The 22,958-nt window shown below is 41.6% G+C and overlaps 1 protein-coding gene across 1 annotated transcript in view; it reads right to left on the bottom strand.

The window, feature by feature from the left end:
* LOC114816551 overlaps positions 1–22,958 on the bottom strand; it is a 45,071-nt gene that overhangs the window by 4,541 nt on the left and 17,572 nt on the right. The window contains exons 2-6 of the mRNA XM_029078963.2: positions 18,070–18,191; positions 16,316–16,454; positions 13,739–13,860; positions 11,100–11,210; positions 3,145–3,251 (exon numbers count right to left, since the gene is read on the bottom strand). Coding sequence (XP_028934796.1) covers positions 3,145–3,251; positions 11,100–11,210; positions 13,739–13,860; positions 16,316–16,454; positions 18,070–18,191 — 601 coding nt within the window. The remainder of the gene's footprint in view (positions 1–3,144; positions 3,252–11,099; positions 11,211–13,738; positions 13,861–16,315; positions 16,455–18,069; positions 18,192–22,958) is intronic.

A 22,958-nucleotide genomic window follows, 5' to 3' on the forward strand; every position in this document is an offset into this window, starting at 1 on the left:
ATCTCTGGAGATAAGGTAGTTCAGAAACCCTCCTCTGACACGATCTGGTGCTTTCCTAACAGCTTTAGTGAAACCGGCATCTGCAAAAGCTGCTTCAGTGGGAACCAGGTGGATGCACCCCAAACCCCTCCAAAAAAATCCCAAATGTCCCCATCATACACACACTCATGAAGTTAGTGCCTGTTTTTTGGATACCATATTGCTGCTTTTAGGACTGCTGAATATTAAAATACAGTCCTGAATTTCTAATATAAGCATTCTTGTTCATTAGTTTCTTTCTAAACCACTGAAACAATTGCAATTTAGCCTATTTTGGATAAACAATATGGCAAGGGAAGGTGGGAAGGCTGGGGAGGGGGCATGAAGGATGAGGTGGCTATGAGGATTGAGGTAGAAGATATAATACTACTGCAAAGAACTGCAAAGAAAACACAATCTCTGGAAAACACAACCACAATTCAAACTACACATAACTGGAGAGTTCTCATTTCACCCCCATCTGGCAATATAACTTGCCTAGGACATAAAGGCTGATCAGTAACCACTTACAATCTTCCACCTCGGCTGAAGTATACAACACAAATGCCCCAAATACCACAATTATTCATAAATGTTTTTCAATGCTCTTGATCTATTTTTTTTCCCTTAACCATTCATGTGAAAATCCTTCTTGACATTTACAAATTTTGGTGTTAAAAAAAGTCAACTGTTCAGGTGTGAAACCAGCAATATTCAGACAATTTTTTGGTGTAGGGCAACTACATAAATAGACTTAGTTCTGCCAGAGTGTGTGCATGTGTGTGTTTGTATGTGTTTGTTTTCCTCTGTGTTTTGGCTAGGATGCTGCTACAGAATTAAGGAGTTGTTCCAGTAATGCAAGACTATTTGAATAAAACAATGTGGTTTTGTAAGAAAGGTTGTGAACATGTGTGCAGTGTTCGATATCGGGACATTGTGAGTTTTCCTCAATATGAGGTTTTATAAGGATTCAACCACAGGGCTGGGTGTATTTGATATGTGTTTTTAAACCAGGATTTGGGCCCTTGCTATTCAACTTGTTTCATTGACCTTTAGAATGCACCACACTCTCCCTTGCCTTAAACCACATCTTGCAGGTAACTGGAAAGTTAGCACCTCTTCCTGTCAGCTATTTTTGCTGCAAGGCAAAACTTCAGGAAGAACCCAGAGGGTGGGTTCATCTCTATGGGATGTTGGGGAACCCATTTTCATTGTTTTGCATATGGCTGTTGGGTTGGTCATTTTTCAGTTAGATAGGAACCATTATTCCTGTTTAGATGAACTCTGAAGTTGTTCACTTTTTATCTGCTCTTTGCACTTGTATTCACATGTAGGGCTGTAACTATAAAGCAAATTATTTTACTGAGAATTCAGCAAGCTCTTTCTGCAATACTAGCCCTAATAACTTTTCCTAATCACAATAATCACACCTCTCAAAGTTGTGATTCTCCTGAGCACATGCTTCCTACTTTAAAAATTGCCCATTGATCTCCTGCTAGATGTTCAGTTGCCCACCTAAATCATCCCAATTGTACAATACATCAGAAATCAAGTTTTGTTACATGACATCTTTTCATCTAATGGAATCCTGTGATTTTTCCATTGGTATAGAACCCACTTGAAAATAGTCACAAAAATGACTTCTGTTAACTTTCGAAGTTTGATCCTACATTCCTAGATTCACACTGAGGAAAAAAGAATTAATGGAGAAAGGCTAAAGGCTGAATTTTTTTATACCTGACCTTAAAAGAGGTTAACCCGACTGAATGAAGCATCAGCTGCCAATATTTTGAATTCCTTGAGAGAAAACTTCTCTTTCTAGTGCTTTTTTCCCCAGTAATAAATTTTATTACTGTTAAAAGGCTTCAACTTGAGGTTAGGCACACTATTGCTCCCTTCATTCAATCATGTTTATTGAGCGCTTACTGTGTGAGCTCCAATCTGAGGTAATTCTCATGTTTCAAGAATTACGTAAGGGTTGAGCTACCTATCATTAAGTAAAAAAGGCAAAAAGCTCCATCATACTTGAAGAAGGTCTGATGCCTAAAAAACACTTGCTGACTTTGGACTGACCTTTTCAGCTTGTTGTGATGCAAGGACCTTCCTCAGTTTGTGATCTGAATATTTCTAATATAGGCATTCTCGTTCATTGGTTTTTTTCTAAACCATTGAAACAATTGCAATTTAGCCTGTTTTGGGCAAACAATATGGCAAGGGGAGGTGGGGAAGTGGGAAGGCGGCATGAAGGATGAGGTGTCTACAGGGTTTGGGATAGAATAATAATAATAATGTTGGTATTTATTAAGTGCTTACTATGTGCAGAGCACTGTTCTAAGTGCTGGGGTAGACACAAGGGAATCAGGTTGTCCCACGTGGGGCTCACAGTCTTAATCCCCATTTTACAGATGAGGTAACTGAGGCACAGAGAAGTTAAGTGACTTGCCCAAAGTCACACAGCTGACAAGTGGCAGAGTCGGAATTCTAACCCATGATTTCTGACTCCAAAGCCCATGCTCTTTCCACTGAGCCACTCTGCATACTGCCCGGTGTGCCAGCCTGGGTGTGAAATGTGGCAGGGGTGTCTGCTAGGGCAGAGAGCTACAGATCAAAGAGCTCTCTGCATCTCTTCCTGTCATGACTGACCTGATGTGATGCAAAGGCACCAAAGCCCCAAGAAACATCCTGATGGTGTTTTGGCCGAATCAATGGTTTACAGGATTTACGCTAAGTATCGACTTTGAAGTTACTATTAAAGGATGGCTTATATTTGCATCTCATGTTTTAGTTCATTCCACTCCCGTTGAGACAGCCATTCTCAGTGCCTTTTATAGATGAAAACTTTGACCCAGATAAATCAAAGAGGTGGACAACAGGGCTGGGATCAGAACGCAACAGTTCCCAGTCCTCTGACCCACAAAGCTGTCTGTGACCCTAATTTAGCCATTTTAGGAGCAATGTCTCTCCCTTCTGAATATGAGCAGAATTTATGTTCTAATTTCCTCATTAATATAAGTATTATCTTGGCATTTTAGGCTCTCTTCAAGTGTAGGGTGTAGGTGTTTTCCATAACCTGCCAAACTAAATAAATTGCCCGACACTACTTTCTTGTTTAAACACATAACATACCTGTCCTGTTCTGGTCTGTCAAGAAAATATTCAAAGACATTGTTCATTACGACAACATCGGCATCTTGCAGAACTGAAGCCTGGGTACAGATGTCCGCATGGAGTACCTGAAGATGAAGAAGAAGGCGTCCCAAGTAAGAAAGAACCAGGTCCATGATATCCCACACAAGATACATTACAGAAGAAAGCAGGGTTGTTCAGTTGCTGGTCTTCGTACTAGAAATGGTGTGTTAATTTCCATGGAAGACATTCAGGACCAGCAAAGTGAAATTGATGTCCCATCGCCAGTAAGAACATAATAATTATTATTATGGCATTTGTTAAGCACAATGTGCCAGGCATTGTACTAAGCACTGGGGGAGCTGCAAGCAACTCAGGTTGGATACAGTCACTGTCCCACATAGGGCTCACAGTCTTGATCCTCATTTTACAGACAAGGTAACTGAGGCGCAGAAAAGTGAAATGACTTGCCCAAGGTCACACAGTAGACAAGTGTCGGAGTCAGGATTAGAACCCATGACTTTCTGACTCCCAGGCCCATGCTCTAGCTGCTGCTCCATGTGCCATGAGAAACTGGTTTTCCTTACTTGGGTAAAATAATAGCCATAACCAGATTTTCTCTGATCTGAAAAGTGACCTTAAGAAACAGTCTTGAGACTGGGAAAATGAACTGCCAGCAGGGCCATGGGGTAGCAAGCCCAGTGATCAAAGAACATGAAGTTTTTGACATCCAAATCAGAGCAGTGGCTGGGGACACTCTTCTAAACACTTGAATCCCACTCCCAAATTCTCCTCTGTGTATGCAAGATCCCAGATAACAATTAATAATTGTCATATCTGTTAAAAGCTTGCTATATGCCAATCACTGTACTAAGCGCTGAAGTGGATATAAGATAATCATGTTGGACACATCTTGTATCTACCCCAGCACTTTGTGAGCCCGCTGTGGGCAGGGATTGTCTCTATTTGTTACTGAATTGTACTTTCCAAGCGCTTAGAACAGTTCTCTCCACACAGTAAGCGCTCAACAAATATGACTGAATGAATGAATTCATGGGGTGTGTCTAGGAATTTCTGCTATGTTGAACTGAGAAGAATAGAATAGTGCACCTTTTCAGGGCCTTTGCTATGCTAGACACCAATGGTTACGAGGGCTAAGGTGTGACCTATCATCAGCAGGTCATGTTTTTACTGAACCATCCACACTCTGTCTCCCACTGCCCCCCTCCCGCCCCCCTCACTTAGCGGCCACTTTCTTGCCCAGTCTCTCTCCCCCTCCCCATTAATAACAGAAAGAAAAAAAAAAGCAACATCCAGTTTTCCCCCTCAAAACTAGACAAACTGGAGTTGGACAACAGCAGAAGCCTCAGATCGGGGCATCTGCAGGGAAGGACACTTGTTTCAGAAGGCAATGCAGCATCACCAGACTTTTTCAAGTAGGCAGATTTGAAAAATAACTGAATGAATGAAAACCTAATCCTTGCAATTGTCTCACTGAGAAACCACCCCCTTATCAGCTGCTGCTTTGATGAAGAAAGACCTCTCCAGAACAAGGGGCATTCAGCTCCTATCTCCAGGAGCTATCCTTTATTAGGCCACAGAACTTCACCCAGTGCTGTCAAAGACTCCACACACGGCCAGTCCATTTGCTACAAATGAGGACACACTCTCTGGGAGATTAACTTTCATTATCATGAGAATCCAAAGGGAGTACAGTATCGGAGGGGAAACTTGAATATCAAACAGCAAAGTGGAAGAAGTCAAAAATCCACACAGCCGGGAAGCCAGGAGAGGGAGAAATCCCTTTTTTTGGCTCAGGCCAGTAGGACACATAAAAAGGGAGATGGTTTATTGCCCTACTGTTCCGTGAATCCAGTTTGCACACTTCTGTTGAGAGAGATTCATTTCCAACGACCAAAATATTAGAAATAGCAAGGGATTTGGTACTGGGGATGCAGAAAAAGGCTGGAAAATGAAAAAATGAATTTAATGAACTTTAGGTCTGTGGAGTTTGCATGGGATTCCATGTTAGCCAAATGAATCAGTGGCATTTACTGAATGTTTACTACGTGCAGAGCATTGTACTAAGCACTTGGGAGAATACAGCAGACACGTTCCCTGCCCACAGCGAGCCTAGAATCTAGAGGTTATAGAAACAGGGGAACCAGCCTTTCCCTGAAGCAACACACCATTTCCCAAATTAAACCAGAGTAGACCCATGAGAGTTAAAGAAAAATAACACAGAGGGGTTTGTCCTGCTCACTGCTCTTGGCTACCTAATCCTATCAATAGATAATGGGTGATCTACTTAGCACAGACAATGGCTGAGTTCTGATCTGTTAGCAAAAGAGCCATTTGGCTAAATAAGGTGCGAAAGAGAACAACTTTGAAAATTAAGGTGTTTTGTTAAGCATTTACTATGTGTCAAGGACTGTAATAATAAGTATAGAAGTGGTGGATCTGGTATTAGAACCTTGACCTTCAGACTCTCAGGCCTGTGCTCTATCCATTCTGCCATGCTGCTTCCGTACTAAGGGCTCGGGTAGATGCAGGATAATCAGGTCCCACATGGGGCTCACAGCCTAACTAGGAGAGAGAAAAGGTATTGGATCCCCATTTTGCAGATAAAGGAACTGAGACAGACAAGTTAACAGCGTGGCTCAGTGGAAAGAGCATGGGCTTTGGAGTCAGGGCTCATGAGTTCGAATCCTAGCTCTGCCACTTGTCGGCTGTGTGACTGTGGGCAAGTCACTTAACTTCCCTGTGCCTCAGTTCCCTCATCTGTAAAATGGGGATTAAGACTGTGAGCCCCACGTGGGACAACCTGATTCCCCTTTGTCTACCCCAGCGCTTAGAACAGTGCTCGGCACATAGTAAGCGCTTAACAAATACCAACATTATTATTATTATTATTATTATTATTAAATGTCTTGCCTAAGGTCACCACCCTCTGACTCCCAGGCCCATGGTCTGTCCACTAAAAGTATTCAATCAGTCAATCATATATATTGAGCACTTACTATGTGCAGAGCACTGTACTAAGCACTTCTTAGAGTAAAATAAATATAAGTACACTTTAAAATCCAATTCAAAATACTTTGTTAAAAATATTGCATTGCTATTACAGCATATAACTATTATGTCCTCACTTTTCTATATAGTGTCCGGTCAATTTTTTGGACCTTGGGAACACATTAATGAACTTTACATTATTTCCTATGGAAAACTTGAATTTCTTTGCACTCTTTCACTTATCGTACTTTCAGGGAACCAATTAAGAGTGTTATCTCGGGTAGAGCAGTATGGCAGTGAGGCAGGCCTAGAGCATACTGGAACTGCATCAAGTTCTTTGTCTCTTTAGCAAAGCCTTGACAAGTGGCATTCATCCACACTTGATCAAATTAATTGTTCACAGTGGTGAATAATTCACCCACCTAGGGTGCTAGAGGGTGAATTATTTTACTTTTGGAAGTAAAGACAAAATGTGATTCCCTCATATCCTGCCACTGAAGCAAATTGGTCCCCATTCTTAAGCAGAAAATATGGAGTAAAAGAGGTACAAATTGAATGATGCACCTAGTTAGCTCCACTTCTTCACTTTAACCTCAAAATGCATTTCATTTTGCAATTCTTCACCAGTTTATCCAAAACAAATGACTGAGTTGGAAAGCAGCCAAGTAGAAATGGCATTGTACCTTCTCCAGAACAAAGTAAGGCACACAACCACAACACATGCAGACAAAAGAAAAAAAATCCTTTTAGCATCACAGAAGCTATTTCACTGCAAAAACTCTTTCAAGAGTTCTGTTCAACACCCAGAATGATATGTATTCCTACTAAATGTTTATTATTATTATGCATAATAATCATAATGCTCGAAAGAAGTCTCTTTTCTTTCCAAGATCTTTAGGCTCTTGGAACCCCTACGATCTTTAGACCCTACCTACTTTTACTGCTTCTGAGTGTCAATCAGTGGATATTTATTGAGCACCTGCCATGTTCTGATACCTTTTCCAGAACAGTATTTTTGTTACCGGAAAGATATCTTATATTGTGGTTGGCCCCTGAGTCATACAGCATCTCATAGATGCCTGAGGCTTCCAAGGCTATTGAAGGACATAATAGAGTGATCAAGGGGATGGAGCAACTTCTACATGAAAACAGATGGAAAAGGTTAGGAAGCTTCAGTCTGGAAAGATGAAGCTGGAGAAGGTTTTGATTAAAGTTCACAAAACAATGAATATTGTGGACAGGGTGGATACAAAATTATTTTTTACCAAAAATGACAAAGACCAGGACTAGGGGACATCCATTGAAGCCTGAAGGTGGTAGGCTCAAAATAAGACATTTTCACACTACAGATGGTAAGCATATACAGAACTAAGTTACCAGAAGGTTAGAAGCAAGGCATGAGTACATTTTTAAAAGGGTTTAGATAACCACAGCAACTTATAAGAGGAAAATTAGGGCTATTAGAAGGAAAATTAGAGATAGTGATAGGTACTTCAACAAAAAGTTAGGGATGGTACATCTATAACCGTGAGAATGAATTTTAAGATGGCAAATTTTAAGATCCCTCCCCCTCTTTTCTTCCTCACTCCCTTTTTTCCCTTCACTATTTTCTCTCCCCTTTATCCTCCTCCTCTCCCCCCACCCGTCACCTTCTCTCCCTGCTTTCACCACTGCAGCTGGAATTACCAGCCGATCGGGAGTGGGAAGGTGGCTGTATAAATCAGTCCTAAAAGGATGAGGTAACTACAGCAGTGGCTTCAGAGCCCTGATACCTGCTTCATCCCTGGAGCCTCCCCTAGCCTGTCTGGACTGACAGAGGCCGAGGTGGGTGTACGGTTCTGGGCCAGAGGGGAGAGGAGCCCAGCCCAGAGCCCAGAAAGGAGGACTAGAAACCCCACAAGCTGGGTTATGAGGGAGGTCATGATCTGCCAGCAAGAGGCAAAAGTAAAACCCAAATCGTGACCGTTTCCAGTGGTTGGGGTGGGTTAGTTATGCCTGACCATCCTACCTCAAAAATGGAGGGAATAAGGCTAAAGGCTTTACCCGCCTGCTTGGTGTCAATACCTTGGTGTCAATGGCCTCCCTCATGTCCACGCAGTAGCACCCTGACACCACACCCATCTTAAAACAATGGGCCTTCTGAACTATCGGTTCTCATTATAAATAATCTGAGCACACCGAGTACCCGCAAGCCACAAGACTGTACCACCAGAAACAGAATTAGGCAGAAAGGAGCAGTCCCCCAGAGCCATTCTACGGATGCCCCGTGAAACCTGGCTGAACCGCCACTGGAGCGATTCGACAAGGAGCAGCTAGTCTTCGGCATATGCCGAAAAATCAATCTCTCTATCTCTCTCTCTGCAATTTGTGTTCCAAAAATAGCATTTAAGTAGTAACATTTTCAAGAGTACCAGATGGAGAAAATGTGCTAACTCTCCACTCACTCATTTCAAACCCTTCTCAAAATGGAATGCATATGTTGTTAACCAATGAAGTATTATGCAAACAGCCTGCTTCCTCGTTCCTGTAATTGTGCAGCAGAGGGTTGTTGGCATTAATCCAGAAACCAGGCCAATTTATGCCACTTCACATTCACCCTCACCAGCTTTAATTCTGCAATTTCTTCCACCTCTCCCATTTGTTTCCCGTGCCCAGGATCAACTATTCCAGACCCATAACTCCTTCCTTAAGTGTCCAGTATTTTCTCCTCCTTCCCTAACCACTGACAACCTCACTACCTGTTTGGCAAATTAGAATTTCTCTAAAGGATTATCCTTGCTTCCTCAACACTCTTCCCTACTAACATCCACTTTCTCCTCCTTCCCACCTGTCTGTACCTCTGCCCTGGTCCCTATCCCTTCAGACATCTTAAAAATACTTTCTCCCACCCTCTTCTTCTGTTTTTCTGCCATCTTCAGACGTTGATTCTCCTTTGGCTTCTTCCCCTTTGCTTTCCAACATGGCCAAATTTCTGCCACCCTAAAAAGCCTTCTCTGAATTCCTCTGTATTTCCAGCTATCATTATCATCAGTGGTATTTACTGAGTGCTTACTATGTGCAGACCACTGAATTAAGTGCTTTGGAAAATACAATATCATCCTATATCCTCACTCCTATTCCTGTTCAAACTCCCTTAAGTGGCTATATACAAACAAAACCTTCATTTCATTTCCATCACCCTTTTACTCGATCCACTCCCATCTGTTTTTCACTCTGTTTACTGAGATTTCACTCCTGAAGGCCACCAGTGGTTTTCTCAAGTCAAATGGGCTCTACCCTGGCCTAATCCTCCCTGATCACTTTTTTGACATTGTTGACCACTCTCTTCTCCTATTCTTCTTAATACCTTAATACTTAATAATCACCTATTATTAGTGGCACAAGAGAGGGCCCTCAGAATTGCGCTGTAGGTTTTTCATCCCTGGAATCTACGTTGGTTTTTCACCCTGGGATTGCTTATGCTGTGCTAAGGACAGTTTTCCTTAAGACAGTTGTGAGTGTGCTATCTGGCTTTGGTTTCACCCTTATAGTACTCCTCTAACTTTCCCTCTAACTGGGACTGTCCCATAAGGCTCTGTTTTGATTTCCCTACTCTTCTCTTTGGGAGAGCTCATTGCATAGCTTCAGCTAACACTTCTTTGCAGATGACTTCAAAATCTTCCTTACCATCCCAACCACTCACCTGTTTTATAAATCTCACATTTCCTCTTCTCCTCAAGATATCTCCACATACAGCTATGCCACTGGCATCCTAAATTTACAGGGCTAAAGCTACCTAAATCCATTCCTCCTCCTAATTTTCCCATCACAGATGAAAAGACCACCATCATCCCAGGTCCTGAATCTCATTTTGGACATTTACTCAGCTGTGTTATCTTGATATACTTTAATTATTACCTACTGTAATCATTATTCCTTCTCCTGCCTTTGGTAAATACTTCTTGTCTCAGTGTCCCCAGTTTGGTTTTAAGCAACTCAAGGATAGAGAACATATGTCTCCCAAACACTTAATACTTGTGCTTTGCTCTTAACAGGCATTCAGTAAATACCAGATTGACTGATTGACTGACTTTCCTCCTGCCTGGAAACCCCTCCTTCAAATCTGTCAGATCACAGCCTTTCCCATCATCAAAGCTTTCTGTAAAACTGGCAATCCCCAGCTAATTTTTCCCATCCTAGTTATTCTACACAATTCTAAACATATTGTACTGTACTCTCCCAAGGGCTTAGTACAGTCCTCTGCACATAGTAAGTGCTCAGTAAATACCATTTACGATGATAAATACCTCAACAGCCACCTTTAGCACTTATGTATATCCTTATTTAAATGTTTCACTTTCATTTATTCAGTTTTTCCAACATTTATTCAGTTTTTCCAAACGCCTGCTGTTGTCAATAGTATGTACACAATTTACAGGTGCCTGTCTCCCTCATTAGATTATCAACTCCTCAAGGGCAGAGAGCTTGCCTTTTATTTTACTCTTTCCAAGCAATTAGTGCCAGTCCTTTAGACCTCTAAGAATAAAATGCAAGTCTTTGTCCTTTTTCAACAACAGGACAGTACTATTTACTTTTCTGCAAAGTGACTTATGATTCATCAGGGACCCTAATTTCCAACACCCATTCTCTGGTTAGTGTAACTGGGATTAACTGATTAGAAATGTATTTAGGATTTTTTTTCCTGTCTGGGCTTTTATGGGGGGGGATACAGTTTCAGTAGAGGAAAAGTAACTAAGGATAATTAAAAAAAAAAAATCATTTGTTGCCTTACCTATGTGAACATTTTCATCATTATTTTTTCTAACATATCTTCATTCTTTTGTTCTTACAAAAAATTAGATTACACTCAAAATAGAACAGATTTTATCAACTTGATCCCTAAAATAGTTGGTTAACCTATGCTTCAACTAGTTGAAAAAATATATTTTGAAGATAACAGACACCTTTATCCTGTCAGCGAAGTGATATTTTGTGATGATCATTTGCTGCAACTGGCAAAAGTCCCCATTCATCTCCACTCCGAGCAGCTGCAGGGCTGAACTGTAAAGATAACCCTGAAATAAGAAGAAACATAATCACTGGGGGGCAATTCAAGTCACTTTTGTATACTTATTACCACTTTTAAGAAGAAAAACTTGTTTTAATGATTTCATAAAATGAATATGGAAAAGGGGGTTGGATTACATATTTAAATTATGTTTTTAAAAGTTTAAAACTCTTTTAGATCCTACAGATCTCCTATCTTCACTGAACCAAAGTAAGCTACAGCATAAGGTATAGAAATTAAATCAAAGGGCGAATTTTAGTAGACTCTGTTACTATTTGAGGCTGTGAAATCTCCTCTGGGAGGCCAGAAAAGTAGGAAAGAGTCAAATCTGTTGGAAAGCAGGGGACCGAATTAGCCGACACCTTTTGGTTCTATCCATGTAGCGAGACGTTTATGTCCAGTTCATTTTTTTCAGCATCGAAAAACAGTTGTTTCGGCTTTAAATCAATGTTTATCATTTTTTTGCATATAAAATGGGTAAGCAAGGTTAATAAAGTTTTGAATGTGTGAGTAAAACAATGCATTGGTTCTGGGGAATGTTGAAAATTCCTTCAAGTTCTCAGACATGAAGTCTCAGGACTGAAGCTCGCCCATCACTTTTGACGGGAGACGCAACCCCCACGCTGCTGAAAAAGGAAGGCCACAGTGCCTGGTGAGCGGTTTCTGAGCCAACCAGTATTTGAGGGGAAACCAGCAATACAACCTACTCTTTGGCTGGGAGAGCAAGGGAAACTATCTGGGTTAAGATGGGCCAATACCAAAGCAGGAATGAAAGACTCCCCTCCCCACCCCCCAAACACACCCCAATCCTGCGTGCACACACACACCAACACAAATCTAAACTTTAAAACCCATTTTGAGGCAGTATGGATTCTAATCTCTCAAGTGATCTGAACAATCAATTTACAGCTTTATGTCATTTTTTTTTTAATTTAGGGCCCCCCAAGCAGGCTGTCCTCATTGCATGTGCTTCTCCACTATTATTACTCTAGTTTTTACGATGAAAATCCCTCAAACCATAAAGACATCCTGGGCAGACAAAATATGGCAGACTTACACTTCTGGATTCACGTAAACCTCAAACATTTCCAAAAGGGACACCATTCTTTAAGGCAGGCAGTTGCTTTGGGTAGACAACCCTCCCCCGGGATGAGAGCATCAGGGACTCAGTGCTCAAAAATAAATCCAGCACCGGAGAGTCAAATTTTACTGTTTAAAGCAGACATTAATTCCAGAAAAGCATTTAGATTGATCAATATTGCTTGCTCCTTCATAAGTTATATGCCTGTTGACCAGATGTTTGACTAAACTAATAGTAATCAGAGACTGCATTTCTGTTTCCTCATAAAGAAAACCTTTTATGAGATATAAAAAAATACCCAACCTAACAAAAAATTTGGTTAAGTGACACTTTTAGAAGCAAGTTCTTACATCAAAACCTTTCAGTTTGTCAGCTTCCTAAGGGCTCTGATCAAGGCTCAGCTCTTAAGGAAGGTGGGGCATGGGGAATAATCAAACAATAGACTGGCTAATCAACAAAAGAGCTAGATAGTACTTAATGTTACTAAACTCTCTCTAGACTGTAAGCTAATTGTGGGCAGGGAAAGTGACTACCAACTCTGTTATACTGTATTTTCCCAAGAGGCTAGTATAGTGCTCTGCACACTGTTAAGCGCTCAATAAATATAACTGATTGGTTTAGAGAGACAAGGCTACACTAAGATCTCATAGCTGCCCTTCGGCAAAAGGAACTCAGCATCAGCATCATCACTGAAAGAGACTGATAAAAGTGTTTACTTGCTCTTCACTCCTACACCAGACAGGGTTTGTCTCCTCTCTTTATTGCTGTACTGTACTTTCCAAGTGCTTAATATAGTGTTGTCCACACAGTAAGTGCTCAATAAATACAATTGCAAGAATTAATAATAAGGGAAACTGGGGAAACTTCCTTAAAAAGCTAGACCCAAAGGGAAGCATCAGTCTGAAAGGACGCAATCTGAATAGGGCCAGGATTGAAGTTTACAAAAAATCATGGAAGAATCCAGAATTGCTGCTCACCAAATCTTCACTGCACCAGGATGAGGGGCACCCATTAGGGAACTCCAAGGTGGGAGATTCATGACAAAAGAAAATGTTTCCTCCTTACCACAAGAAGTTGTGCAGGCAGAAAATATCCTTAAATTCAAGAGGTGTTTGGAAAAATTAATGTGCAAGAGTTCCTCCAAGGCTCCTGACAGCATTGTCAGTTACATTACATGTGCATGACACCATCGTCCCAAAATGTGATAAGGTCATGTGTAGGGACGTCCTTCCTCTCCTCACAGGATCCCTGGCAAAAAGATCTGCCCCCCAAAATCAGAGGGAATGGGCTACTGGCCTAACCCTGTAATGATTTTGCTTATGTTCTGATGCATAATCCTACAACGTGATACCTATCTGTCTCCTCGGAGGTAGACAGGCAGAGGCAACTGTCCCCAGGAAAGGAAAGAAAAAGGCATGTTACCAACTTCAAATAGGAATTCTTATGGCCTTTACCCCGAAAAGCACTGCACCAAGCCTGGAGCCAACGTCGACCAAGATCTTTCCTGTCAGATCAGGGAGCACATGCTGATAAATGAACTTCAGCTCCATGAGAGAGAATGAATGAGAAATAAACCCTGGAGAATTAGAACAGAATGAAAACCAAACATTTTTGCCTGGCCAGTCACTACTGAAAAGAAACAATCAATCAATCAATGGTATTTATTGAGTGCTTACTCTGTGCAGAACACTGTACCAAGTTGCTTAATTAACCAAACAAGCTCTTGCAGAATGTAATTTTTTTTCCATCAGTGACCACCAATACAGGGGTGTGTGTGTGATTTGATTATTAATACTGCTCTTTGGCCTTCAATTGCTGTTTAGAAAGAAATCTGTTCAAGTCATTTACTTTCAAGGATTTAGGTGATTCACAGTGACAGATGTGGCAGTGGGTCTTCCATCTTTCCAGTAGTAGGATTGGTTGGGGAGAGGGGCTGGGCTTGAGTAAAGGAGGAGGACAGGGGTGGGAGGGCTGGAAGGCCAAAGGCTCTGTGGGAAAGTCCAGCTACTTCAACCTCCCTGACCAGTACAAACCCCAGAAAGCCAGGGTTCCCCATCTGAATTTTGTTTGCCCAACTGACGTTCTGCCAATCGCCAGGCCTCGGTGTTCATTTGTTGCCCCCACAAGACACTGTCATGGTCACTGTGGATTTCAGCAAAACACAGAGCATTCTCATCCCTTCTTACATGAATGGAGTTACTCTTTTGTGATATGTAACATAATAATAATAATAATAATGTTGGTATTTGTTAAGCGCTTACTATGTGCCGAGCACTGTTCTAAGCGCTGGGGTAGACACAGGGGAATTAGGTTGTCCCACGTGGGGCTCACAGTCTTAATCCCCATTTTACAGATGAGGGAACTGAGGCACAGAGAAGTTAAGTGACTTGCCCACAGTCACACAGCCGACAAGTGGCAGAGCTGGGATTCGAACTCATGAGCCCTGACTCCAAAGCCCATGCTCTTTCCACTGAGCCACGCTGCTTCTCATAACATGGCTGATAGCTGCATGTGACCAGTCATTCCTACGATCAATCAATCAATCTACTACTGCACCTTCGACCTATGGCCTGGGCTTGCATGACTTCTAAAGCTTCTCAGCAACAATCCTAAATTGCCAGTGGTCACAGAAGTTTCCACCACCAGGAAAACAGTTGGTAGAATCAGGCCGGGGAAGTGGCTGGGGTGGGGGTGGGGGTATGATGATTTTCTCTCTTTTGTGTCTAGAAGGTTTGTTTCTAGCACCCATTCAAGTGCAAAGGGGAAAATGAGGCAAATAATTCAGTTTCTCAGTACATTTTAAAAAATACTTCCAATAAGAAGTTTCTAAAAACCAACATCATTAGCACTTTAAAAATCAGGGAACACACTATTGGAAATCATTTATCCTTCATTTCTCTGATTCCAGTCTTGAGAATTTGAATCCAACTCTGTCTTTGCCAAAATACTGAACATAATAGCTAGGTTAAGTTACTGCAATTAGCATCGCCTTTCTTTATACAGTATTATAACAGAACACATTTTAGATCAGCATAATAATGTCACATATATCCATAACTTCTAGCATCTTAAAAATATGTCAATGGCTTAGAGGCTTATTATCTGTCACAACAAAAGACAAGATGTGTACCTTCATTCTTATTCATTTATGTGTTTAATTTTTCTTTTAAAAACATTTTCCCCCATGCTAGAATTCAATTCATTTCTATTACCTGAAATGGACTCCTAAAAAATAGGGATTTCCCCATTTCCCAAGGATCACTTCAAAACAAAGGTCTCTGAAAACAAATTTAATCTATGATAGTTCCCTAATAGTTATTTCTTCAGAATTTTAAAAAAAAATCATCCCTCCTTGAAACTTCTTCCACTCCTACTTGTGCCTGTCTGTCACCTTATTAGTTTTGCCTCTATTTTCTTTCCTTCCTTATATACTATAAACACACACGCTCCTCACACTTTTACAGTATGCAGGTGGAGGCCCATCTTGAGGAGACACAATGTGATGAGAGATTCATCTGCACAATGTGCAAACAGATTAAAAAAGGGTGAGGCAGAAAAAGGAGGAGAGAGACAGAGGAAGAGGAGGAGAGTCTGAGGCTCAGGCAAGGATAGAGAAAGGCAGAGACAATAACACTAAAGATGGCCAAAAAAAACCCCAAAACCCAAAGCAAAAGAAAAATCCTACAGCCCTTGCTTTTGCTTCCTCCTGCACTTTCTGTTCTAGGATTCCCCTTCTCTTCTATCACTTGTTTGGGTGGCGAGTTGATAGAGAAAAGGGAAGGGAAGGTCTGAGAGAGTGAAATGGCCATCTGCTGCTGGAGGATTTGAGTGCCACTACCTGATGTGAAATTTCTACTTTAAAACAAAACTGTATTTTCCCATTCAAAGATTGCCTCCAAATTATCATCTGTGATTTTAGAACAGTGGGGTATAGTTTCTATTACTCAGAAAAACTACAATTCCAGGAGACTGAAAATACCTTTATTGCAAAATTCTGATGCTGTTTGCAACTTTAAGTCTTAAATGCCTACCTAAAGGTGCTGTCTGGTGAGAGCCACACACCATACAGTAGTTTCTGCTCATTTTTCGCTCCTCACATAATGAATCAATAAAGTCATCATCATAAAGGAATGCATCAACGTGAACTGTGGGCTCTGGTTGCTGACGTATCTAGGGGGGAAAAACACATCTAAGGGAGCAAAGTAGGAAGAAGTCTCTTTTATTATTATAAAAGGGAGAAGGGCATCAGTGGTTCCTAGCATATATTTTTGACTAGCAAACTGAGAACCCAAAGATAAGCCATTTAATCCATTTAAGCCATTTAAGATCCATTTAACCCCAGTGGACACATCCACTTTAAACTCATTCCTCTTTCCTTTTCTCACCATTAAGCCTATGGTCAATCCTTGACCTACTGTTACTGGTCTATTTTTCAATTTTTGACTCAAACTACATAAAATCTGACCGTTTTCTGATACTGGCAATTATTACCTTAGGTGGCACTCCCAGACTGAGTAGCGCTACCCAAAAGGCAAAGTCGATATAAAGACAGAAATGTTAATAATCCAAATACTTGAGCTGTACTAATTCTGGAAATTGAAATATCCTAACAGATCGGCTCAGAAAGATAAGGCAGTTATCCCTTTTACAATGGACACGAGAAAGAGCTTTTTAATAATAGTATTAATAATAGTGATAATAATAATAATACTGATGATGGTATTTGTTAAGGGCTTATTATGTGCCAGGCACCATTCTAAGCGCTGGGGTAGATACAAGATAATCGGATTGGACGAAGGCCCTGTCCCACACAGGGCTCACAGTGTTAATTCTCTTTTTCCAGGAGAGGGAACTGAGGCATAGAGAAGATAAGTGACTTGCCCAAGGTCATACAGCACACAGTAGAGGAGCCGGGATTAGAACCCAGGTCCTTCTGACTCCCAGGCCTGTGTTCTATCCACTAGGCCATGCTACTTTTCACCCTGTTGACTGTCCAGGTGTTAACACATTGAAATAAGCTACCAAGGGAGATGTTGGAGTCTCTAACTCTGGAGATATTTAGGAAAAAAGCAAACAAATTTGACTGGACCAGACTCAACCCTTCCAGCTCTGATTCCACGACTAAAACTACATCTTGATTATCTTCTCTCAAAAGAAGAGAGGGGCTAGCATAGAGTCCTAACTGGTCAGCAACTAATGGGATGGAATGAAAAGGAGGACCCTCTAAAAGAGATGCCAAAGAGACTGGAGGGCAGAGAGGAAGAGCCAAGACAGGGCAATGTTTCAAAAGTTTAAGATGTAGAGGGTTCTGGGGAGGATGAACAACAGTTTAAAAGGAAACGGGCCGGTTGGTCAAAATGGGGATGGAGCTGAGCTTTTAGGGTTCACCGTGAGACGGTCACTTTACGACTACAGTTTGGGAATGTTAAGAAAAGAAGTTAAGCTGGAATGAATCATGGAGATGGAAGAAAGAACGTGGAAACAGCAGATGTTTACCACAGGCTCTGGGAAGTGAAGATGGGAAGGGCAGAAGAAGGACACTACAGAAAGTACTGAAGGGAAACAGCCCAGGGGAAGGGGTAGATGGTTATGCTCGATGATGACAATTCTCCGGCAAGATGACAGCAGAAATGGTTCAGAAGAGTTGCTGGAGGGAGGAGTGTGAAGGAGGAGTGTGAACCTGGCTTCTGTTAGGTTGCGGGCAATTACATTAACCCTATCACTTCTAATTTTGCAGTTGAAATCCCTAAGAGGAAGTTGAAGTAAGCAAGACCCATCAGTTTACTTTTTGAAGAGCTAGATGTTCTGAATTAAACATGGCTTCTGGAGGTAAGCAATTCCGAAGATCTCCTGCAATGCTTCTGAGTACAATGTCATTATTATCCTGGGTGAATTCATCAAAATCTCCTAAAGAAAAAAAGAGAGCGAGAGAGAAATATTACTTTAAGATCAAATATCCACCTAGGTTAAGTGGTAACAGTATCTCTCTTCAATCTGAAAATAATACCAGATGTATTGGTTTTGATTTTAGGAAAAATTTTTCAAATTGCATTGTTAAATGGACCATCTAACCAGGGACAGATTTCAGTCTTAACAAATGCACCAATCAAAATAGCTCTCTAGCTTTTTCTTTTTTTTCCCCCAAATTTCAAATTATTTTCATGCTTAAGACATATAACTTACATATGATGATCTTGGCCACATCCCAGCTATATTGTTTCAGTTCATAATATAAAGACATCAAAGCTTTGGAAAAAATGCTTTCACTCTCCAAATGTAGTGTTGCAGCCACTTTTCTTTGGCCAAAGATGAGGCACCCATTAGTGAGTGGAGAGGGGAGAAGAGTTCATGTCAAAACATTTTTTCTTACCCCTCGATGCCTGAAAGGGCAGAAATTCGGTTCGACTGGGCCCCAGGCGAGATCCAGATGATTAACTTAATATAGGCTTCCTATCCCATGGCCATCAGGCCTCCAGGCCAGCATCCCATTTCCCTAGGTTGCAGTCAGAAAGCCATAACGGCTATCACAAACCATGCTGTCTGCTTTTCACCAAACATGTTACTGGGCAGAGAAGTTCACTCCTAAAGCCTTGATTGGCCTTTGCCCTCCTCACTCTCCTTTCCACAAACTTATATACTTGTTAAGCCCTTGATATTCACCCCACCCTCTGTCTCACAGCACTTAAATACATATGTCTAATTTATTCACTTTAATGTCTGTCGCCCCCGCTACACGGTAAACTCCTTGTGAGTGAGGAACGTGTCTACAAACTCTTGAACTGTACTCTCCCAGGCACTTAGTTCAGTGTTCGGCACACAGTAAGTGTTCAATAAATACCATTGATTGATTGATTGATAGGTGTAGCGGGATTAGAATGGGCTGTCTGGGTGCCCAAATGCATGTGGAACGGTAGACAAGGTGCCCAGTTTGGGTTGGTTACTGTTCCACTGGACCTATAGCAGTACGAGCAGGTTCTTGGAGGAAACCTCTTCCACTTCCAAAACTAAAGCCTTTGTCTGGGTCAAACCTCACTTTTCCATCACAGACTATCAGCCCAAGTTACATGAACACATCCTGAAACCCACTCGTACTTCCGAGAGTACGGAAAAGACTTCTTTCACCTTTTCTCCATTACACCTTTCACAGTTGTTCTCCTCTTTTCACCACAAAAAGAAGTTCTTCATACTGAGTTTACAAACCCAACATCCCCAGATGCACAGGGCATGACTCCACTTGTCCTGGTGCTGTGAGGTTAACTGGGAAAAGGCTGGATCCAGCCCACTTCTTTCATTCCCTGAGTGCTCCTAGGGCTTGAAGAAAAACAAAACAAAACAAAACTTTCCTGATCCTCTGGATCAGTTTCTCCTGTAAGGAAATGGGGGCAGGGTGAAGTTTGTGCCCTTAATCGGATGCCACATAATAAATGATGGTGATGACAGAGGGCAATCCGTTGCCCTCATCGAGGATCATGACCTCAGGCCCTATAAAGGATGGGGTATGACCTGTTTGCCAAACATGCATTGACTACGATAACACTCTACCTACTAACAAGAGAGTATTTCACTGTGCAGCAAGTACAGGTCACAAAGGGGATATTAAATGTTTCAGTCTATCATATAAAAGATCAAAGTATTAAAAAAAAATCCTGCACCCTAAATCTGGTGACTGCAATCATTACTATTTCACCACAAAAGTGTGGTCCCCTGAGTCAAAATTCCTGCTTTCCCTACAATCGATCACTCAATCAATCGTATTTATTGAGCACTGTGTGCAGAACACTGTATTAAGCACCTGGAAGAGTACACTATAACAGAGTTGATAGACATGTCCCCTACCCACGACGAACTCAGAATCTACAGTGGCAACATTCCTCACTTTAGGGAAGGAGAACAAGGACAGAATCGTACCCTTACCTTGTAGCTGCAAATTGGACTGAGTAAGTGGAAAACATTCAAAATTGGGATTTTAAAAAAAAAAGCCAATGAAAGGGAACAGTTCCAATAGAAGCTGCAGGAAATACTTGATTCCAGAGCTCAGTTCACACTAAGTGAAATTACATAGTGGATACAAAAATATAAAATCATAGATATATTAGTAGATGGTCAGGTGACAAAATGGAGCTCCAAATGAACCCCCTTGACAGTCATTCATTCATTCAACTGCATTTATTAAGCGGTTAATGTTTGCAAAGCACTGTATTAAGTTCTTGGGAGAGTACAATATAAGAAACACAGTCCCTGCCCACAATCTAATGGACTGAGGAAGTAGTCACTCTGGGGTTCTGGATGGCAGCAATAAATGATATTTACTGAGCTCTTACTGTGTGCAGAGCACAGTACCAAGCACTTGGGAGAGAACACTTTTACAAGGTTCGTACACCTGTTCCCTGCCCACCAAGAGCTTACATTCTAGAGGGGGATACAGATCTTAAAATAAATTAGGGATATGTACCTTAAGTGCTGTGGGGCTGAGGGTAGGATGAATAAAGGGTTCACAAACTTTGACTGAATAATTGAAGTGTAAGGGTGAAGCAGAAGGGAGGAGGAGTAGGGGAAATGAGGGCTAGTTGGGGAAGGCTTCTTGGAGGAGATGTGCTTTTAATTTGGCTTTGAAGGTAGGGAGAGCGATCATCTGTCGGATATGAAGGGGAAGGGAGTTCCAGGCCAGAGACAGGATGTGGGTGAGGAGTCAGCGACGAGAAAGATGAGATCGAGTTACAGTGAGTAGGCTGGTACTGGAGGAGCGAAGTGAGTATGCTGGGCTAGATTAGAATCCATGTCCTCTGACTCCCAGGCCTGTTCTCTTTCCACTAGGCCACGTGGCTTCAGCTACTTATTTCAAAAGCACCTTCTCCAAGCCTCATTTAACAATGAACGGCAAAGCAGGATCCCCCACAGTGAAGTCTTGGAATGCAGTCAATCCCACAGCACTCGTGGAATGCTTGCTGCAATCCAGTTCCCCTGGGCTGGACATATTTGGGGGAGGGAAAACAGTGAGAGGTTCAAAAAACTGCCAACTGGGAGCTAAGATGGGGTGGGGGGGGACTACAACAAACACTTGGATTTGAAAGTTCTAAAGTCACCATAAAGTTCAAATTCAAAATTCCAGTGAGAAAGAAAGGGTGCGTCCTCTTATCACAGGAAAAGTGAAGTGCAGAGAACTTCAAAGTTGATACCAGAAATAAAATTAACTTCTTTTCCTGTGATCCATTAACTAAAAAATGCTGTATCTTTAGTATAACATCCACAGTGGTATCAAACCTTATTTTGCATCGAGGCGTTATATAGCAATTTCACTCATACTATATTCCTTTCCTACAGTTGGCCCGGTCTGAACCCCTTAATATGTTCTAACCATCTATTTAATACCTTGGAAAATCCTGATCAACAACTGGTGCCTGCTTGGCTTTCTCTCTATACACTTAACCCTGGCCAAACACCAGAAGCTTCCCTTTGAATCAATATCATTTCCACCAGCATTGTATATTCCACCAGTCCTTAGGAGATCCTCTTTAACAACATGAGGAATTGTTGTCTGGGATGCAGAAAAATAACCTGGTGTGTTTCATCCCTGTTATGAATCATTATGACTCAATTTCAATGGATCTAGTAAATTCAAAGCAAGCATCCAAACGTCCCATCAAAGCAACACAATACAGTGTGTCTGTCAATCTTCTGGTTCCCTAGTTCTGAGTTTGTTCTTTTTATGGTATTTCTTAAGCACTTAGTTTGTGCCAGACGCTGTTCTAAGTGCTAGGGTAGACACAAGATAATCAGGTTGGAAACAGTCCCTGTCCCACACAAGGCTCACCCGCAGTCCCCATTTTACAGATGAGGGAACTGAGGCCCAGTGAAGTGAAGTGACTTGTCCAAGTTCACAGAACAGACAAGTGGCAAACCCAGATCCTTCTGACTCACAGGCCTGTGCTGCTTCTTTCAGTTGCTCTGAAAGACGTGGGGTGTCTCCCTGTAATATCCATTCTTCTGGCACCTCATGTGGGAGATTGAGTTCCGATCTGGTGGGTCACTGCACACTGTGCTACTTTGGATTTGGAGAAAGGCTAAAAATGAGGACTGTGCCTGGGAGAACCCCTCTCTTTGGGGGGGCGAGGGGACATAGGAGAGGGAGGGCATGGGAGAACGTCTTCAGCGCTTAGAACAATGCTTGACATATAGTAAGCGCTTAACAAATACTATTAAAAAAAGAAAAGGTCCATTCCAAAGGGAATTGTGACATCAGAAGTTTAGAAATTTACAAATTTTGACAGGGAGTCCAAGAGGAGGCATTCTAACTAAGAAATGCTAAGAGAATACTCTTAAGTATCCACTACATTCAGGTGACATCATTTATTCAAAACTACTTTACAATAAGAACGCCAACCCACTGTATATTTGAAAAAAGGACAAGAGGTAAGGAAAAAGAGGTCATCTTTCCCAACGTCATTCCACTTCCTTCCTCCTTGAGCTCAGTTCTGGAAGAGAGACAGAAGTTAGAGCCTGATTACTCTGTTGCTGGTCACTAGCTTTTTTTGCCATAAAATTTTAAGCACAAATTGCAGCGACTTTTGTGTTATTTTTAAGGATTTAAAGGTCCCATTTCATTATACACACACACAGAGTTTTCTAAGGGGGTATAAGTCATCAGCAGTTATTTCCAATATTAGTCCATTTCTC

This window comes from Ornithorhynchus anatinus, chromosome 14 (assembly GCF_004115215.2).
Source record: "Ornithorhynchus anatinus isolate Pmale09 chromosome 14, mOrnAna1.pri.v4, whole genome shotgun sequence".
Lineage (NCBI taxonomy): Eukaryota > Metazoa > Chordata > Mammalia > Monotremata > Ornithorhynchidae > Ornithorhynchus > Ornithorhynchus anatinus.